Raw genomic sequence first — 18,733 nt, forward strand, 5'->3', positions numbered from 1 at the left:
TCAGTTGGTAGAGCATGGCACTTGAAACGTGGGTTCGATTCCCACGGGGGACCAGTACGAAAACGTATCCACTCACTACTGTAAATGGCTCTGGATAGGAGCATCAGCTAAATGACTCAAATGTAAATGTAGCAGAGTGAGAGAACACCATGTAAGTTCAAATCATATGTACACTGATGTGAAACCAATTAAAAAGAGACAACCAAGTCAAGCAAATGTGATCAATGTATTGTAAAACTGCAGTTACATCAATATGTACAACCAATGAGCTGGAGGGAAGTGGAATTATTAGTTAGTTATTGACACAGAAAACACCAGTAACACTACAGAACTAGGTATTGGAGTGAATCTTATACGACTTTATGGGCTGGTTTCCCCAGACACACATTAACCTTATTCCTGCATTTAAAAGTAATTTCAATGGTATGGAGATCCTCCATCGGGCATGCTTTCCAGTCCAATAGGGTTAATTTGGGTCTGGAAAACCAGCCATATAAAAGATTACAACGCATTCAAATTAAAGTCTCTTATTGTGCTATTAATGGGTAGTAGTAAATCAGGAGGTATAGAAAATATAAAACAAAACGAACAGAGACATTTAACATCTACAGCTGCCATTAGAGAATCAGGTTCCACCTGTACCACAGAAAGCAGGCAGATAATAGACATTAGTAATGCTATTTACAGGTCTGCCATTTTAGACATACAATGGACATTCTGACACCGGCATGTACCAGTATTCTGTCATCGCATTGGTTTGGGCTGGGGTGTTACTGGCACCTACTGCTGGTAGGTATTGTACAGGTTAGTTAGTTTCTATGTTACTGCACTTGGCAGTTCTCCTCTTGGCGTGAGGATGTCATCATGGCCTCTTTGCGTTTCTCCCTCTGTTCCGGAGTCTTCCGTGTGCTCAGGGACCGACGGCCACGCCTCTCCTCGCCGCTGGAGGCGGGACTAACACACAGGCCTTTCCCAACAGGGCTGTCAGACAGAGTTGCCATGCCAGCAGGGCTCTGGAGGGCCATGGGCTCCAGCACCTGCAGGGTTAATGGACATGTTATGGACAGAGACATGAGTGGACTCTTCCAGTCGTCCTAAAGTTAAAGGGTACCTGGTGGTATGACGAGCTAGTTACAGTATAACAAAGTCCCTCTGCAATACAGGAGGCTGTTGAGGGAAGGACGGCTCATAATAAGTGTCTGGAACGGAGCAAATGGAATGGCATCAAACACATGGAAACCGTGTGTTTGATGCATTTGATACCATTCCACTAATTCCACTTCGGCCATTACCACGAGCCCTCCTCCCCAATTAAGGTGCCACCAACCTCCTGAGCTCTGCAACTACCACAGGGAGGCTTCACCACAAGTTAATATGCCCCCAATATGCATGTGATCTTCCATTAAACTGGAGTTATGGAGAGGGTGTTCTTTCAGTGCTACTCCTGAATGGGCCCGAGAGAGGAAAAAGCTGATTGAAACAGGAAATGCCGGTACAATTCTATAAATGCAGACAATTAGTTCATTTGACATGGTGGCATCTTTCTGTGTCTGTAAAATTAATTATGCGAGAAATGGCGGTCACACAATGATATGTTGTGTGGTCCTCCCACTACGACTCGGGAAAGCACGCAGTTAGGCTACAAATTAAAATCAGTTATGATGAACTTCACAGGATGGTGAAAGTGCACGGTGATGAACTTGATGCTCCTTTCCAATAAATATTGAGGGTCTTATTCTGGTTACATGATCGATGCTTGGCTGCCATTTGACATATAAAAATAATAATGTAGGTAGCCTTCCCTCACTGCCAGCTGTTGGCTAGAGCGCACTTGCCAAGACCAGAGTGGGCACATTCTCTATATAACGCAAATTGTTTTGTGACAAAACCATCAGTAGAGTTGAAATGCGATGGAAACTCATTTAGCCATTTATTTATTTACTGGGTACACAGGAATTTAATAGCAGAAGTAATTTTTATGTGCACTACGTCATCACACAGCCTTTTATCTGCAACAAGTCAAATTTGATGGAAACATCTCTGGTGGGAAAATGTGCATATCGTTTTATGCAGATTTTAGAATATTCGCATGAAAATGTGTCGCCAATTGGATGTAAACCTAGCTACTGACATGAGTGTGTGTGAGTGAACGTGTATGTTATCAGGTCTCCAGCGAGCCGTAGTCAAGAGTGATTTTCTAAGCCGAGAAAATAGGGTCCGCATTGCAGATGTGACCCAGGTTAGGCTGGGCTCCAGAGTGGGGCAGCGGTCTAAGGCACTGCATCTCAGTGTTTGAGGCGTCACTACAGACCCCCTGGTTCGATTGCAGGCTGTATCACAACCGGCCGTGATTGGGAGTACCATAGGGCGGCGCACAATTGGCCCAGCGTCGTCCGGGTTTGGCCGGTGTAGGCCGTCATTGTAAATAAGAATTTGTTCATAACTGAATTGCCTAGTTAAATAAAGGTTAAATACAAATTTAAAAAATGGCTGACTGACTGAATATAACCATCTCCATCTCTCCCATGGCACATTGTTTATCTGGACTTATATCACTCTCAGCTGGACAATGACACTCAGTGTAATTTAACTGCAGTGTGGCTCACCTTCTGGACTCTGCTGCCCCCTGTGGGTGTGTGTGTTTTGTGTGCAGTGTGGGCCTTTGTTTCTGGCTGCTAGGTGCATGTGACAATCTGCAGGTGCTCTGTGTGTGTGTGTGTGTGTGTGTGTGTGTAAAACTCACCTTGTGTTGGGGGGCTGCAGAGGGGGTGGTGGCAGTGTGCCGTGCGGCGGCCAGACGAGGGCTACAGCGCTGCACTGCGGTTCTCCTTATGATATAGGGACTGGCCTCTCCTAGAGGGATATCAGCAAACCCTGAGAGAGACAGAGAGAGAGACAAATCGAGGCTGATAGTAGTAGCTCAGGTTATTATGCTTCAATAAGAACAAAGTTGTTGTTGGAATCCATCATCCATACACTATGTTCCCAGGTCTCACCTCTCTGCACCAGCTCAGGAAGTCCCTCTGGCCTAAACTCCTCCTCTTCCTGTCTACTTCCTGGTTTGGACGTGGTTGCCGTTGCTTTGACCCTCTTGGCAGTGTTCAGCAGGGCCTCTTGGGCTTTAAATGGAGTGTTGCTGTTGTCGCTAGCTGCTAGCGCACCACAACCCCTCTTCCCCAAAGACCCCTGACCAGCAGGCACCGTGTTCTCAGAGTCTGCCTCCACGAGAGCCGACGGGATGAGTGCTTCCTGTGCCCTGGCGGCTGACCTCCTGCCTGACTTTCTCCTGGGTGTTTTGTTGCTAGCGTTGTTAGCCGTGTTGCTAGCGTTGTTAGCCGTGTTGCTAGCGTTGTTAGCCGTGTTGCTAGCGTTGTTAGCTGTGTTGCTAGCCGTGTTGTTAGCGGTCTGCGTGACAAGGCGCTCCAGGCGTGTTTTGAGCATGTCGTTGGTCTCCTCCAGCTTGTGGACACGGACCATCAGGCTGCAGTATTTATCCATGCTCTCGTCCGCCTCCCTGCTCCTCTCCTCCAACGATTCAGTGAGCTCCTCCAATTCAGCCTCACTGCTCCTCTTCTGAACCTCCAACTCCCTGCTCTTCTCTTCTAGAGTCTTGCTGAGCTCCTGCACCTCCTCACTCCTCTCCTCTAGAGCTTTCTTCAACTCTTTGAGTTCAGTCTGCACCTCCTCACTGCTCCCTTCACCAGCTGGAACTATAGGAAGATTTTACATTAAAGGTGTTTTACATGAGAGGAAGAAAATAAATTCTGTGTTTTAGCAACGTTTACAGAAATTATGATTAATGTGCATTGTTCCTGTCAATTAACTCTATATGATGTTACATTATTTGAAATAACTTCAGATTGTGTAAGTATTCTTGTGGGGTTCCCCAGGGTTAAATTCTGGGGGCCCTACTGTTTTCATACATGAATGATATTTAAATCATTATTGATGGTGATGTAGTAGATAATGGTACCTGGTGTCTGGCTGGCCTGTAGTTGCTGGGTCTCCAGTACAAGAGCCTCCCTCTCCTTCTCCAGCTGTTTACAGGAGTTCATCCACAGGCTCATCTTACTGAGGGCTGAGTCCCTCTGCTTAGACAGATGGACCACTCTGGAGCTCAACTCAGATACCTCCAGAGAGAAATAATATTAGTCACCATAATAAATCACTTACAGATTTTTTTTGGTTGAATCAATTGTTTTTAAGTGGTTTTCACTCCTAATTTAACGCATTGAAATTCCAGGCTGTAAAGCAACACAATGTGACAAGTGCTGTATACCTGTTTGCTGCTGTCCTGCTCCGTGATGGAAGTTCTGAGCTCCTCCATTCTGGTTCTCAGGCTGCTCAGCTCTGACAGCTGACCTCTGATCTTCTCCTCCGCTGCAGCCAACTGTCCCCTCAGCACCTCCTTCTCCGAGGTCAGCTCACCCCTAAGGGCTGCCACCTCCTCCTCCTGCTGTGCCTTCAGCACCTCCTTCTCGGAGGTAACCTCCTCCAGGGATAACTAGGGAGGAGACGCAGGGAGGAGTCAGTAGTGTGTTAGAAAGAAGACCAAACAAAGTACCAAAATCATTCCTGTCTCGTATGAATGAAAACCCCACATACTAAGAATATAGGCTATTCAACACGATATCAATAGGACTACAATATGACTATATAAACCCACTGACCTTGTAGCTTTCTGCCTGCTGCTGTAGTTCTAGTCTCTCTGCAGACTGAGCCTGTTCTTTCTGCTCACACTCAGACAGTAGCGCCTGCAGCTTCTCGATCTCTTGCTGCAGGGTGTTGTGGTTCTCTCTGAAGTCCTCCATCTCTCTCTGCTGTGCCTCCACATCCTCCTGCATTCTCAGAGTCAGCATCTCTCTCTCCTTCTCCCACTCGACCTCCAAAGCCTGCAGTCGCTCCACCTCTTTCTTCAGCCTCTCCCCCTCAGTCTTCCATTCCCCTACTAAGTGCTGCAGCCTCTCCCGCTCCTTCTCCCACTCCGCCGCTAGAGACACCATTCTCTCCTTCTCCCCCTCCAGGTCTTCTCTGCGTGTCTGCAGCTCAGAGCTCACAGAGCCAAGCTGGGCCTGTAACCCCTCCACCACTGCCCTCTGTTTCTCCTCAGCCTCTCTCATCCCAATCTCCAGCTCCTCAGTGGCAGCTCGGTTTGCTGCCTTCATCTCCTCAATCTCTGCGTTCTTCAGGGAGAGCGCTCCCTCAAGCCTCTCCTTCTCATTTCTCAGGCTGTCCAGTTCGGTGGTCATCTCCTCAATCTCTGCGTTCTTCAGGGAGAGCGCTCCCTCAAGCCTCTCCTTCTCATTTCTCAGGCTGTCCAGTTCGGCGGTCATCTCCTCAATCTTCTTGGCCAGTTCCTTCTTCTCTTCCTCAAACTCTTCTAGTTGGGCCATGGCCGTCTCAGCCTGAAGCACAGCCTCCCTCTAGGTTTTGGTCAGCCTCTTCCCTCTCTCTCTCATGTTTGTCTATCTGGTCCTGAAGAGCATCAGCTTTCCTCTGGGCAGCCTTCAGCAGTTCACTTATGTGTTTCTTCTTCCTCTCGTCTGACTCTATGCGGACCTGGAGCCTCTCGATGCCCGACCTCATCTGGGCCACCTCCTCCTGGGTAGAGTTGAGGCGTGAGGCTATCTCTCCTTTCTCTAGCAGAGAAGACTCCAGAGACTGGACTAGTCTAGAGATCTCCCCTTCCAGAGACTGGATCTTAGAGGCCATGGACTCAGTGTCTCTGCTCGCAGAGCTCTGGTTATCTTTAAAGCTGTTCAGTTGGTTAATCAGGTCTTCCTTCTCCCCGCTCTGCAGAGTGATGGTCTTCTCTAGTGTCTGACACTGCAGCACCAGCTGACCTCTCTCCTTCTGCAGACTCTCCAGGTTAGCAGACGCCACATTAGATTCTCTCTTCCCGTTTCTGATATCTTCCTCTAAGATCTTAATAACCTCTCTAGTATCCACGTTTGTCTTCTCCAGACTCTCTGCCTTATCCCTCCACTGTGACACTGACTGTTCCAGCTCGTCTCTATCCTCAGCGCAGGACACTAGCTCCTGTCTGAGTTGTCCGCTCTCTGAGGTGAGGGTGGCCAGCTGCTGTTCCAGGTTTGCTTTAGCCCTGCGGCTAGCCTCTCTCTCTCCCTCCAGCTTGACTTTCTGCTCTGTCAGGCACTCCAGATCAGACTCCATTGAGAGGATGTGTTTCTCCAGATTGGCCTTCTCAGAACAAACCCTCTTCAGCTCGCTCTCTACCTGGAAGAACCTCTCGCCCCAACCACCTTCAGGATGGAAGAATCATAACCTCTTCATTAATCCAAAGCACTAAAATGGAACCAATTAGATGCTAGCACTATTCAAATGATGCATAATACAAAGATTAAATTAGATAATAGAATTTGTCATTTCCAGAGTTCCACAATTTGGGTTTCTGGTCCTTACCTTTGGCCATCTCCAGTGTCTCCAGCATCTCCATGACATCAGAGAGCTGACATTTGGAGGTCTGCAGCTCCAGTCTCAGGGACTCTGCCTCCTCTGTCAGCTCTGAGATCTGGTCACCTGATAATAATAAATGCATTTTATTGTCATCATTAAAACACCCTTGAGAGTAAACATAATACACAGGACAAAAGATTGAAACAGCAACCTTTTTGACATATTGGTCATTTAGCGAACACTCTTATCCAGAGGAACTTACAGTTACTGCATTAAACTAAGGTAGGTAAGACAATCACGTATCACCGTTATTGAGAGTAGAAACCTTCCACATAAAAGCAGCTATAAGCCAAATCAGTGCTAATAAGTGTTAGTGCAAGAAAGACAAGTACAACAGTATGGCGTTGGGGGTCAACAAAGGTGTGTTTTGAAGAGATAGGTTTTTTGTTAAAAACCAACCTAGCGTCCGTCTCTCCACTAGGGCAGCGCTAATCTTCTCCGCGGCACCACACCTCTCCTCCTCCATCTGTTGGACCTTCACCTCTAACCCTTCAACTTTGACCTCCAGCTCGGAGCACAGCTCCTTCCTGAGGGTCATCTCAGAGGTAGCGAGGTCAAGCTGGGAGTGGAGAGTCTGTAGCTCCTCCTCTAGCTTTCTGACCGCCTCCCTGCTCTGGTCCAGCTGGTCCTGGTCAGGGGGAGTTCTGGAGACTGCTGGATGTTCACCCCTGACGGTCATATCATCATTATCTAGGCTTTCACGGAGTGCTTTCTGCTGCTCTACAGGGACTTCATCCATGCAGTCACTGGACTCCTCAGCTGGCTCATCGTTGAGGTCCCTCCCTGGCTGTAGAGGTACCTCAGAGTTGTGGAGGTCATCTGATTGCTCAGCCGCTGATGAGATCAATGAAATAAAGTAAATCATTGTGAACCCCCCCCCCACATCAATAGCATTTCCTGTAAGTCACTTTGGATAAAAGCGTATATATTATTATATTAACATGTACATCAACATCTGTGTAAATGGAAAGCATAGCTACTACAAATTCAATGTCTTAACATATCATCATCAACAAACCTGTGGGTTTCATCTCCTCAGTATCGTCTTTTAGGGGTAAGCTGACGTTGACGAAGGAGCCTGACGTCTGTCTGGAAGTCGGTCCGTCCACCGCTCCTGTACAGACCTTCTGGTCTCTCTTGGTCTGAAGCTGCTCTATGAGGGACTGCTGCTGACTTGCCTGTCATAATAATTATAATGCATTTAAATTTCCTAAAAACATTTTACTCCCAAGGACCTATACAATACAGGCCATCATTGTAAATAAGAATTGGACCTGCTTGGTAAAATAAACAGTAAAAACTAAATCCCCAAATTACATAAACAATTAGTTCTCTCTCTTTTCGATTTACCTGTGTCATCAGGCTGTCATACTGCTCCTTGAACAGGGCCAGTTCACCCTGCAGTCCGCTCAGTCTCTGGTGGAGCTCTGTTTGTTCCCTCTCAAACTTTCCAAGCCTCTCTCTGGCCTGGTCCTCGCTCTGCCGGGTCGCTCTCTCAAACGCAGCCTGAACAGCCTCGTAGTTCTCCGTCAGGCTCTGTAGCGTACGCTGGAGACACTCGTTCTCCTGTTTGACCGCGTCCCTCTCGTCTCCAGCATTCAGACCGTGCCTCTGCAAGTCAGCCTCGAGTTGCCTCTTCTCCACAGTCAACTGCTCCTTCACCACAGTCAACTGCTCCTTCACCACAGTCAACTTCTCCTTCTCCACAGTCAACTGCTCCTTCTCCACAGTCAACTGCTCCTTCTCCACAGTCAACTGCTCCTTCTCCACAGTCAACTGCACCTTCTCCACAGTCAACTGCTCATTCTCCACAGTCAACTGCTCCTTCTCCACAGTCAACTGCTCCTTCTCCACAGTCAACTGCTCCTTCTCCACAGTCAACTTCTCCTTCTCCACTGTCAACTGCTCCTTCTCCACAGTCAACTGCTCTTTCTCCACAGTCAACTGCACCTTCTCCACAGTCAACTGCTCCTTCTCCACAGTCAACTGCTCCTTCTCCACAGTCATATACTCCTTCTCCACAGTCAACTTCTCCTTCTCCACAGTCAACTGCTCCTTCTCCACAGTCAACTGCTCCTTCTCCACAGTCAACTGCTCCTTCTCCACAGTCAACTGCTCCTTCTCCACAGTCAACTGCTCCTTCTCCACAGTCAACTGCTCCTTCTCCACAGTCAACTGCTCCTTCTCCACAGTCATATACTCCTTCTCCACAGTCAACTGCTCCTTCTCCACAGTCAACTGCTCCTTCTCCACAGTCAACTGCACCTTCTCCACAGTCAACTGCTCCTTCTCTACAGTCAACTGCTCCTTCTCCACAGTCAACTGCTCCTTCTCCACAGTCAACTGCTCCTTCTCCACAGTCAACTGCTCCTTCTCCACAGTCAACTGCACCTTCTCCACAGTCAACTGCTCCTTCTCCACAGTCAAATTCTCCTTCTCCACAGTCAACTGCTCCTTCTCCACAGTCATATACTCCTTCTCCACAGTCAACTGCTCCTTCTCCACAGTCATATACTCCTTCTCCACAGTCAACTGCTCCTTCTCCTCAGTGAGCTGAATGATGTCCATCTCCAGATGGCTGTGTTTTCTAACCACCTCCTCCAGAGTCTCCATCAGCCCATCGACAGTGGCCTGGAGTGATTCCACTAAACCTGCCTGCTGGCGAGCGTCTTCGAGACTTGCTGTCAGCTGGGTGACTTCACAGCTCTTCTCTGACAGCTGCTCTTTGACAGAGCCCAGCTCGGTCTCCAAGGTGGACCTCTGCGTCGCGCTCTCCTCCAGTCTCCCGTCCAGAGAGGCCACGGTTCCTCGGAGTTCCTCCACGGTTCCTTTGAGCTCCTCTATCTGGGTGTCAAAGGAGTTCATGCAGGCCTCATTGTCCTCCAGGTCCATCTGAAGCATCTCCAGCTGGACCTTGATCTTGTTCATGCTGATGACCTTCTCTTTCAGGGCCTCGGTAGCTTTGTCTTGTTCAGACTCAGCCTGGTTCAACCTCTCTTTCAGACTCTTGATCTTACGGCCTTTCTCATCGACACTGTTTCTGGCAGAAGACAAATCTTCTCTCAGCTTAGACAGTTCTAGTGAGGCCCTCTCCCACTTCTCCTTAGCCTCGGCTGCCTCCTGGCTTTTACTCTCCAGCTGGCTCTTTACAATATCAAGCTGCTCCTTCAGGCCTCTCTGTTTCTGGAGGTAAGTCTCCATCTCTGTAACATGGCTCTCGGTTTCCTTACGGAGTCTCTCTGAGAGCTCTTTGACTTCCTTCTCCTGAGAGGAGATTAGGTTTGTTTTCTCCACCAGGCTGCTCTCCAAGTTGGAGTTGAGCTCCACGGCAGCAGAGTGGGTCTTCTGCAGCGCTTCTAGGGAGTTCTTCAGATCAGAAGACAGCTGGGTGGAAGCAGCGTCATTCTCAGCGAGTCTGTGCTTCAATGTAGAGATCTTCTTCAGCAAACCATTCCTCTCCTCTTCCTGGGAGTCCTGAAGGCTTTGATACTTCACAGAAACCTCTTCAGCTTCCCTTTGGATCTTCTCTACCATCTCTGCCTTGTCCCTCTCAAGATTTGAGGCCTTTTTCTCAGCTTCGCTCAGCTGAGCTTCCAGTTTCTCAACCATGTCTCTCAGTGTCTGCAGCTCTGTCTCAGTCTGGGTCAGGGTCTCGGTCATGTTCTGCAGAGCGCTTATGGTCTCCTGTGCCGCAGCTGTCAGATTATCACAGCGCTCCTGTAGAGAGCCGACAGTCTTCGCCTGCTCTGAGAGGCTATTGACTTCACCCTGAAGACTTTCCCCTCGCTTTTCTGCCTCGGAAAGCTTCTCCACAAGATCCTCTTTAGTATTGACAAGGTTGTCATACTTGGCCTGTAGCGCAACACCCAAACTTTTCTGGATCTTCAGGTTGGACTCCAGCGAAGCCACCTGGTCCTGGAGGAATGGCAGCTCCTGCTGAATCTTAACCAGGCTCAGCTTGGCCTGCTCAGCCTCGTCTGCCTTTGCCGCTACGCTTTCCTCACACTCCTTCAGGAGGGTGCTCTTCTCCTGGGTAAACCTGGCCAGCTGTTCCTCCTGCAGGGCCGTGATCTGAGCCAGGCTCTCCCGGAGCTGGGCTACTTCGCTCTGGCCCAACTCCACAAGAGCATCTTTAGACCGGGCCAGGTCGCAGGCCGCCTGGTACTGCTCCTGGAGCACAGTGTGAGACCTTTCGGCCCGCTCCGCCCTGCCAGTCTCCACCTGCAGCCTGGACTCCAGGTCCTTCACCTGTCCCTCCAGCTGGGTCACCTGTAACCCAACGTTTTCCAGGTCTTTGGAGTGTTTCTGGTCAGACTCCTCCAGCTGTTTCTGGAGCTCTTCGTACATGTGGCCCTTCTCCTCCAGGTCGGTGCACTTGATGAGGAGTTCTCCCTTCAGGGAGTCGATCTGCCCCGATAGACAAGCCTTCTCAGCATCCAGAGTCTTCAGCTGCTCCATTAGACCACTGTTATCGTCGTTCAACGAGCCCAGACTCTTCTCCAGCTCAGTGATTTTGTCAGCAAAGCCTTGCTGCACAGCCTCAGTCTCATTAACGAGTGTCTCCTTCTCTGTTTTCCATCCCTGAAGTGTCTCGCACTCCTTCTTCAGCTGCACACACTCACTCTGTGTGGTGGTCAGGGTTGTCTTCAGCTCCTGGATCTCCTTCTCCAGAGCGTTGTGTTTGTTTGTGATCTGTTCCACTTCCTGTTTTTGTGTCTTCAGTTCACTCTGAGTCTTGTCATTCTTGGTCTCTGCGTCGGCGAGCGTTTTCTTTAGGTTCTCTAGATCTTGGGCTGACGACCTGGTCTGGCTTTCCAGTTTAGTAACAAGTCCTTTCAGCTCGTCGCACTGGGCTTCATTTTTGCCTGTTGAACAACAGCCACACAGAAACAACATCTAATGTGAGGAAGCTAAAACTAGAGATATGACAAGGCATCAAAACACATCACATCAAACACATCACAATTTAGCATTTCAAACACTTTTTTTTTTTTTTTTTTTTTTTTTTACATTGCCAAATCATAATAGATAGGTTTGGAGACCATGCACCAGGTCTCTCTTAAACAAGAGATTTTATCTCAATGAGTACCTGGATAAATAAAGGTAAAGAAACAACAACAACAACCTACCTCTGAAGTCATCCAGCATGCTCTGGGTGCGTTTGAGGTTCTGCTCAGAGGTCTTCCTCTCCTCCTCCAGCTGAGACAGCCTCTTGCTGCCCTGGTCCAGCTGGGCGCTCACAACGTTCTTCTCTCTCTGCATCTCCTGGACAAGTTAAACACACAATCAGATTACCTCTGGTTTCAAGATGGAGCATAGCTCTGGTTCCAAGATGGAGGACGTACACATTTCCTCAAAGACCACCCAGGGGTTGAAAAGTAATAAAGGGGAGTACATATATAAAAAAACATGGGGGGTTGGAAGTGATGCAGACAATTACATTGATGGAAGTTACAATCTATCTGCAATTTTAAGCTGATCTACCCCCCCAAAAAAAAAGACCACCCAGGCTAGGTGTGAAACATTGTGTGCATCTAATAAAATAGTACTTTTTGTGTGTGTGTGTGTGGTTTCATTGTGTTTTTTGGTTTATTTAGTCCAGCACATTTTTCCACAAATGAACACGTTACAGAGGAATACATAACAGGTTTAAAGAGAAATTCCATAAATCATGGCACACCTCAAATTTCTTCCTGAGGTCCTGCTCCTTGTTTTGGCTGGCCTGTAGGCTCTGTTCCGACCTCAGCAGCTTCTGTTTCTGCTCCTCCTGGTCTCTCTCCAGCTGGCTCCTCTGGCATGACACCTGGCAGAGGGCAGGGAGGGAAATGACATACTTGGTAACAGGAAGTGAACTTTGAGTGGTTGGCAGTAACGTGTAGAAATGAATAACTCCAGCCCATAATCACAACGTATTACATTACCTTGTCCATCTCAGCCTGCAGGATGTTGTGGTCTTTCTTGGCTTGCTGTATCTCCTGGTTCAGCTTGGTCTTGGTCTGGTTAAACTGCTGCTCTAGGGCGTGGTGGCTGTTCTGGAGGTGGGCCAGCTCCTACACACAAACACAAGGAAACATACATTAATACACCTCCTTTCAGCAACAGCTGTTCCACAAAAAACAAACATGGGTAACAGAGATTGAAGTTGCCACAGGTGGATTCACAGTATTAATTTCAACTACAAAGTCTGAAAGGACAAAAGCAGCAAACCTTCTGGCTCTCCTTCTCCTGGTCCTTGACCTTCTGTTCCAGAGCTCGTCTGCAGCTCTCAGCATTGTGCCTCTGGCAGGACATCTCCTCAGAGACCTGCTTCAATTTCTGCTCCACTGACACACACTGGGAGGAGACAAAGTAATGGTTCATTCATTTACTTGTGTTCAAAACAGCCCTCAGAAACACAACAGGTATGCATTAGCAAATTATGTTATTTTTTTAATACTCCACATATCCTCTACCTTGGCGACAGCTTGTTCGTGCTGAGTGGTAGCCTTGCTAAGTTCATCCCTGCTCTTGCCCAGGGTCTTGTCTCTGTCTGTCAGGTCTCTCCTAGCCTGGTCCAGCTGGCCTTGTAGCTCTTGGAGCCTGCCGCTCTGCAGCCTCGTGTCCTTCTCCTGTGACTGCAGACGCTGCTCCAGCTCAGACACTTTACTCTTCAGCTCTGACAGGACAAAAAAAAACAGGACCAAACATTGAGAAACAAGGAGACGTGACTACACTTCCCGAGTTTCTCCAGTCAGAACATTTTGTTTTTCCGTTACAAAGCGTTTTCTCACAAATGTGCCTACTGACTGTGACCCGGCCAGGAATGTGCCTACTGACTGTGACCCGGCCAGGAATGTGCCTACTGACTGTGACCCGGCCAGGAATGTGCCTACTGACTGTGACCCGGCCAGGAATGTGCCTACTGACTGTGACCCGGCCAGGAATGTGCCTACTGACTGTGACCCGGCCAGGAATGTGCCTACTGACTGTGACCCGGCCAGGAATGTGCCTACTGACTGTGACCCGGCCAGGAATGTGCCTACTGACTGTGACCCGGCCCGGGTTTGTAAACAATACTATTAGTATAACAGGGCGTGGCCTAACCTTGATTCAGTGTCCTCAGCTGTTCCATCTGCTGGGAGGAGGAGCCATCAGAGTCAAACTGGGATACAGATGTGCTGATTCGCTGGATGGGTTTGATTGGTGTATCCTCTGTGTTCCACAGGAAGCCGCCAGTGGATGTCCCGCCCACTGCTCGTCTCGTCAGGGGCGTTTCAATGGTGTCCTGGGACTGGCGGCCCTTGTCCTGCTGTTGCCATGGGAATATGGAGGAGCCTGCTTGTTGCCGGGCGGCAATGTCCTTATGACTGACGGACAACTGGTTCAACAGCTAGAAAACGAGACAGAACCACGTATCACTACGTATCGTATTACAGTCCCTCCAGCAGTTGCAATTTTTTGGTGTGCAAAACCAACAATTCCCCGCATATTACGCGTGGGCTTGCAAATTGGACAAATCACTGCAATATTACAGCATAAAACTGTCTGCTCACCGCATTACAAAAAGAGGGCTCGCAATTTTAACTAATCACCGCACAAAATGGTTTAATCAAGTCACGCCCAAAAACGTTTTCCCCATCAGTGCATTTTTTTGACAATTTGATTTTTTTTAAATAACAGCAAAGTCAAGCATTTTTGTCCACAAATATTTTTCAAAAACGCAGTGAAATCCAGCAGGGACCAGTATTATACCATACATACGTAGTCAAATATATTGGCACCCGTGCAATTTACAACGGAGCAGAATGTTCGTATATATTTTGTTACTTTTATTTGTAAATGGTTGAATGGCTATTTTTACCTATAGGCACCTGCACTACAGGTGAATTAAATTACAGAATAAACGAGAATCAGCCTCCAATTAGAATAATTTAGTGCAGGCCATTTTTTTTACTTAAAATATTTTTTTTAGTGAAAAATCACAATTTCAGTTTAGATTTTTTATTCTTGGTCCTCTGCAGTTGTAAATCAAACAAATACACCTGTAAACACCAACAGTTTTTTCCATTTCAAACTATTTTAGAAGAAATAGTGAATTATGCAAGGGTGCCAATACTTTTGACCGCATCTGTACATCCCATTTGTGATGCTTTTTCAAAGCAACAACAACGCTTTGGCTTATATGACCGGTTCAACAGGTATATATGTTTTACTGTCACATACACCGGATAGGTGTGGGCTCCCGAGTGGCGCAGTGGTCTAAGGCACTGCATCTCAGTGCTTGAGGCGTCACTACAGACCCCCTGGTTCGATTCCAGGCTGTATCACAACCGGCCGTGATTGGGAGTCCCGCAGGGCGGCGCACAATTGGTCCAGCGTCGTCCGGGTTTGGCCGGTGTAGGCCGTCATTGTAAATAAGAATTTGTTCTTAACAGACTTGCCTAGTTAAATAAAGGTTAAATAAAAAATAAAAATAGGTGCAGTGAAATGTGTTATTTTACAGGGTCAGCAATAGTAGTACGGCGCCCCTGGAGCAAATTAGGGTTAAGTGCCTTGCTCAAGGGCACATCGAAAGATGTTTCACCTTGTCGACTCGGGTATTTGAACCAGCAACCTTTCAGTTCCAGAGTGTCATAGTGGATTATCATGCTAACAAAACCACTCCAGTTGTAGCCCCTGCACTGCATCGGACTGTGTGGTGGTGCTACTGAGCATTTCAACTCACTTTGACCTGTGTGATTTTGAGTTCGGCTTCCAGTCTCTTCCTCTCTTCCACCTCCTGGTTGTGTCTCTCCTGAAGGTCCTCCAGCCTGGAGTCTGGGAGGGAGAGAAACTGTTCACACCATGACCATGCATTTAAAACAGACAGATTATACTAGTTATGGCACCTTCTACCAGGGTTGGGGTCAATTTCATTTAAATTCCAGTCAATTCAGGAAGTACACTGAAATTCTCTCCAATGTTTTTCAAAGAGGAATATTTGGAATTGGAATCAGAATTTTGTTTACTTTTTGGTTTTAAATGGAGCCCTGGCAACAACTGCACCTTGACAAATACACAGAGGAAGTGGGCTCTACCATGCTGTCTGAAGCTGGGGGTAGCAGCAGGAGTGGCCAAGGTCTTCTGAGGAGTGCTGTAGGACTGTACATCAGAGGAGTGGGAGGGCTGAGAACGGTCCTTTTCATTCTTATATCTGTAGAGAGGAATACAGTGTTATTACCATGTTTTAACTATCCTATTCCTAGGCTAGCTAACCATCTACAGTATGTGCACAAAGCCAACGTATATCTCGTACAGCCCTGGTGTACAGTAGTACTGCGCAAACGACTCACTTCTTGAGTTCCTGCTCCAGTCGTTCTATGGTCTTCTTGCTGGTGCCGAGCTGACCCTCCAGGTTGCTGACCTGTTGCACTTTGACCCCCAGGTCATGGGTCGCCTTCTGACGGGCCTTCTCCAGGGCGTCACATGACTCTACTAAGGCCTGGTTCTCCCTCTTAATAGCCGACGCCTCGGTCTTCTCACTGTCAACCTGGAGAACACACAACTTTGAATGTCAAACACACAAACTGAATGCCAAAACACAAATTTCTCCTAGGAGAAAGTATAGTTAATGTTTTGGAATTCAACATCATAACTTAAGTCACCAACCTTTTGTTTCTGTTTTTGTAGAGCAGCCTCCAGTGCGTCGAGCTGGAACTGTTTCTGAGTCCTCTCCTTCTTCAGCTTGTCCAGCTGTCCCTCAATCTCTTGTATCTTCTGCAGGGCTTTGCCTGAAAGACCATCCTTCCACTCCTCCACTGCCCAGCTCATCCTGCTTCAATATCTGTAGCTAGCTATGTCAAGCCTCAACCAGCATATCCTGGGAGGGGAGAAGTACCAAAACTAATGTTAGTTTGCTGAGCATATTTGAATGGAGGCAGTGCTAGTGACATAGCCCTAAATAGTAAGCTAGATTCATTATGTTTATAGGGCTACTAGTGTGACAAAGTGTAGCTGACAGGTTTGACTCAGTAAATAGTGTTTGATCATCACAGTTCACATACATGCATAACTAACTATTAGGACATATGAATACAAGTTCTCTGCTAATATTGAAATTCCATACATTTTGAAGGATATAAATTCAAATGTGTTATAAAAATCTATACATCCTTCTTAATTATTATTTTTTACACAAAATATCAAACAGATAAAAACAGAAACACATACAGGGTTTTTAAATTCAACTTCTTTTTTGAAAAGCTTAAGAGTATGAATTGATTTAAATACCTTATTCTTACAGAGCATACTATTCAATGTGCCAAAGTAATTATTTAAGCACACCTTTAAAAAATACTGAATAAGATGGTATTTTCCCAAAAAAATTATTTTTATGGATGTGATTATTAGCAAGAATTTTTATAAAATGTATCGCATACTTTTCGTTAGTGGAGAATCATTAACTTTCAAAAACAAAAAGAAACATCAAACTCTCTGCTACTGACTCGCGTTTAATCATATGTCTTGGTTATTAATGACGTATAACTCTACTGCCTTTTATCAAATATATTATTCCTCTGCTTTTTTGCACTTTAACTTAGATAGCTAACTAACTAGCTAGCTAGCTAGCTCTACCGTTGGCTAGCCTAATTTAGCGCTAGCTAGACTGTTATTCATACCGAATGTAAACAAAGTAAAAGTCACAGCGGACTTGTTCAAAACAATATTGTGTCCAATTTAACGATCTGCTTTACCAACTTGCTACAAAAAAATGTTTTATCTAGAAATTCGAACTCACCCAAAAGCGGTACTTTTGCCACTTCGCTCCGAAAGACAATAGTGATGCTGCTGAAAATTCAAAATCCCCCCGACGTGCCCAGTACTCTCTGATACGGCGTTTCATTGGATGATTATAGTGACTTGATCAGAAACCCACCATTGATTGCACGCTTGAATTTGAACAAGTCTCCGCCCCCAGAATATTGCAGCCGTTTATTTGTCACATGACTAGCCAAGGGACTAAAGGGGCGGTCCGAGGGAGGGGTCAGTCTTTTGAAAATCGTGAATGGGACCATGTATTGCATTGGGACTGTATTGGTTTGTAGTTAGTCATCCTCAGCGGGTAGATTGTTGTAACGTCTCCTAAACTCAGTTTATACACATTATAACTACGATGGTTTGCATTGTTTTAATTTATGGGAATTTGCATTCAGTGGTTTCATTATAGCTAATGCCGCATTCACGTACTAGTCGGAACTAGGAAACTCTAACTTTTTCGACTCGCTAAATGGTTGAACGCGGCACGTGTATAACTACAACCAGTTAACAAGTAGGACATTTCAGAGTTTCCTAGTTCTTACTAGCACATGAACGTGGCTTAAATATCAAATTCAATTCAAAGGGCTTTCTTGCCAAAGCAAGTGAAATTGATAATAAACAAAAGTTAAATAAACAATCAGAAATTAACAGTAGACATTACATTTACATCATTTAGCAGACGCTCTTATCCAGAGCGACTTACAAATTGGTGCATTCAACTTATGATAGCTAGTGGGACAACTACCTTTTTTGTCTTTTTTTTTTTTTTATGTGGGTGGGGGAAGAAGGATTACTTTATACTATTCCAGGTATTCCTTGAAGAGGTAGGGTTTCAAGTGTCTCCGGAAGGTGGTCAGTGACTCCGCTGTCCTGGCGTCGTGGGGGAGCTTGTTCCACCATTGGGGTGCCAGAGCAGCGAATAGCTTTGACTGGGCTGAGTGGGATCTGTGCTTCCGTAGAGGTAGGGGAGCTAGCAGGCCAGAGGTGGATGAACGTAGTGCCCTCGTTTGGGTGTAGGGTCTGATCAGAGCCTGAAGGTAAGGAGGTGCCGTTCCCCTCACAGCTCTGTAGGCAAGCACCATGGTCTTGTAGTAGATGCAAGCCTCAACTGGAAGCCAGTGGAGTGTGCGGAGGAGTGGGGTGACATGAGAGAACTTGGGAAGGTTGAACACCAGACGGGCTGCAGCGTTCTGGATAAGTTGTAGAGTTTAATGGCACAGGCAGGGAGCCCAGCCAACAGCAAGTTGCAGTAATCCAGACGGGAGATGACAAGTGCCTGGATTAGGACCTGTGCCGCTTTCTGTGTAAGGTAGGGTCGTACGCTTTGATGTTAGTGGAAAACGACACGGTGTTGTCCAGGGTCACACCAAGGTTCTTTGCACTCTGGGAGGAGGACACAACGGAGTTGTCAACCGTGATGGCGAGATCATGGAGCGGGCAGTCCTTCTCCGGGAGGAAGAGCAGCTCCGTCTACCCGAGG

At 47.0% G+C, this 18,733-nt stretch overlaps 1 protein-coding gene across 1 annotated transcript; it reads right to left on the reverse strand.

The window, feature by feature from the left end:
* Positions 1–207: 207 nt before the first annotated feature.
* On the reverse strand, positions 208–17,303 carry LOC121544614 (centromere protein F). The gene is given in 22 exon segments (XM_041854594.2): positions 208–1,037; positions 2,744–2,874; positions 2,997–3,710; positions 3,974–4,130; positions 4,280–4,504; positions 4,671–5,420; positions 5,422–6,263; positions 6,424–6,540; positions 6,877–7,311; positions 7,496–7,655; positions 7,828–11,342; positions 11,607–11,742; positions 12,158–12,280; positions 12,399–12,527; positions 12,685–12,810; positions 12,930–13,132; positions 13,561–13,846; positions 15,182–15,273; positions 15,534–15,649; positions 15,789–15,985; positions 16,105–16,315; positions 17,234–17,303. Coding segments are annotated over 21 exon segments (8,832 nt in total). The 5' UTR covers positions 16,267–16,315; positions 17,234–17,303; the 3' UTR covers positions 208–821.
* Positions 17,304–18,733: the final 1,430 nt, after the last annotated feature.

The sequence above is a fragment of the Coregonus clupeaformis genome, chromosome 29 (assembly GCF_020615455.1).
Source record: "Coregonus clupeaformis isolate EN_2021a chromosome 29, ASM2061545v1, whole genome shotgun sequence".
NCBI classification, from domain to species: Eukaryota; Metazoa; Chordata; class Actinopteri; order Salmoniformes; family Salmonidae; genus Coregonus; species Coregonus clupeaformis.